Source organism: Frankliniella occidentalis, unplaced genomic scaffold, assembly GCF_000697945.3.
Source record: "Frankliniella occidentalis isolate FOCC.00 unplaced genomic scaffold, Focc_3.1 Scaffold110, whole genome shotgun sequence".
Taxonomy (NCBI): Eukaryota; Metazoa; Arthropoda; class Insecta; order Thysanoptera; family Thripidae; genus Frankliniella; species Frankliniella occidentalis.
The window spans coordinates 796200-797921 of NW_026267238.1; the positions used below are offsets into that span (position 1 = coordinate 796200).

The window sequence follows — 1722 nt, forward strand, 5'->3', positions numbered from 1 at the left end:
CTCTCTCTCTCTCTCTCTCTCTCTCTCTCTCTCTCTCTCTCTCTCTCTCTCTCTCTTTTCTTAAAGAAACTTAATAGAACAGAATCGGGTAGTAAAAGAAAAATATAAAATTCATTCGCCCTAAATTTATAGTAGGTTTGTTTATGAAATACCCCTGGAATGCGAACACTGAAAAATGCGACTTGAACACTACTCATAAAGTCCTACATCTATAAAATTTAAAATAAGTGTGATCCTTAAGTCTTTCTATCGATCGTTCTCCAGGTTTCAACGTACCGCAATTATTTAAATCACTAGTTATTACTGAAAACAAGGTTTAGCTCTAGCCCACGATGATCTCGGCTCCTGATGTGCATCTTTAGAAGAGAAGCATGCAGTTTTTTATTTTCATTTATCTTTGATTTTGTCCTTATTTTGCAGCGCATTTGGTTTGGTTTGATTAGAAATGAAATGACTGGTGCCTAGAATACAAATTTCTGTTGCCCTCATTCTGAAGTCAACCCCTTCCAAAAACAAATAGTTTTATAGAAAATCTTATTTTGTAAGTTTTTTTTTAAACAGGCAGAAATTTGCGTTCGAGACACGCTTTGTTTTTGTGGAATGTTCCGTGTTGTTGTTGCTATCGGTGTTGTGTTTACGAATGTGGATGCATATGTATTTAGTCTGTACACGCTTCTACGTAAGAGGCCCTCTCTTTTTCTCTTTTTTTCTGTCAATTTACTAATTTCTGTTTTTTTGTTTTTCTTTTTTTTTCTCTCCTCCTCCACCCTGCTACCCCCGCTCTCCTCGCCCCGCTCAGACCGGAAGCTCTTCGTGGGCATGCTCAGTAAGACACAGACAGAAGAGGATGTCCGTCTGCTGTTCTCTGCCTACGGCACCATAGAGGAGTGCACCGTCATTCGGAGCCCCGACAACACGAGCAAAGGTAGGTATCTCTTTGTCCTCACGCGGATGTCTTCTTCACCCCTTTCTAGCGCCTGCGTATGAACTGTGTGTTCCCCATGCCATAAGCAAAAGAGTCATCAAACCGCCTTTTATTTATTTTTTCTTCGCCTCATGTTTACATAAAGAGTGCGTTACCCCTGCGTCTCGCGCCACAAAATGAGTATCGCCTTCCTAAACGGCCCCGCAACATAATAATTACCCTAATAAAAATGGATGGCTTCAATTTTCGCGTCCCGGATTGGTCTGCTGGCCTACAGTAAAGTCCGTCTGCTATGCTGCTGCACCGTCCCTTCGCTCCCGCCTGTAAAAGTATGATGACGGGCCTGCATGTGTTGTCTGGCGCCACCTGGGCTGCGTCCGCCGCGAGCGCTTTCGGGACGCGGTGTCCCTGCAAGTGCGCCGCGCTCTGTGTAACAAACGCTAATGGGATTGTCGCCCTCTCTTTTGCACGACTGTGTAAGTCATCTTCCGGCGCGCATTTATGGGGAGGTGTTACTTTGTACAGGCGGAGGCGGCGGCGGCAGCAGCAAACCTCGAGGAATAATGGGCAATTTGAGTGCCAGGCGTTTAGCGGCTTCTTTTTAGTGCACCCGCACCGCCACCGGGCCAGCGCTAGTAGCTATGCGGCGCCTGGGAAACATAACCGCTTAACGAGACGGATTCTGCCTGCAACGGTGTTAAATTCACACCAGAAACAATTCGCCTAGCGGTTTGATGTCCGTCCCCACCCTCTCTCTCTCTCTCTCTCTCTCTCTCTCTCTCTCTCTCTCTCTCTCT

At 45.9% G+C, this 1722-nt stretch overlaps 1 protein-coding gene across 6 annotated transcripts in view; it reads left to right on the plus strand.

Moving 5' to 3' along the window:
- Positions 1–1722, plus strand: part of LOC113206571 (CUGBP Elav-like family member 3) — a 299180-nt gene that overhangs the window by 235250 nt on the left and 62208 nt on the right. For 5 of the 6 annotated variants that reach the window (XM_052270072.1, XM_052270073.1, XM_052270074.1 and 2 more), the window contains one exon: positions 800–925. The exons of the other annotated variant lie outside the window; for it this stretch is intronic. In XM_052270072.1, coding sequence (XP_052126032.1) covers positions 800–925 — 126 coding nt within the window. The remainder of the gene's footprint in view (positions 1–799; positions 926–1722) is intronic. 6 annotated transcript variants of the gene reach the window in all.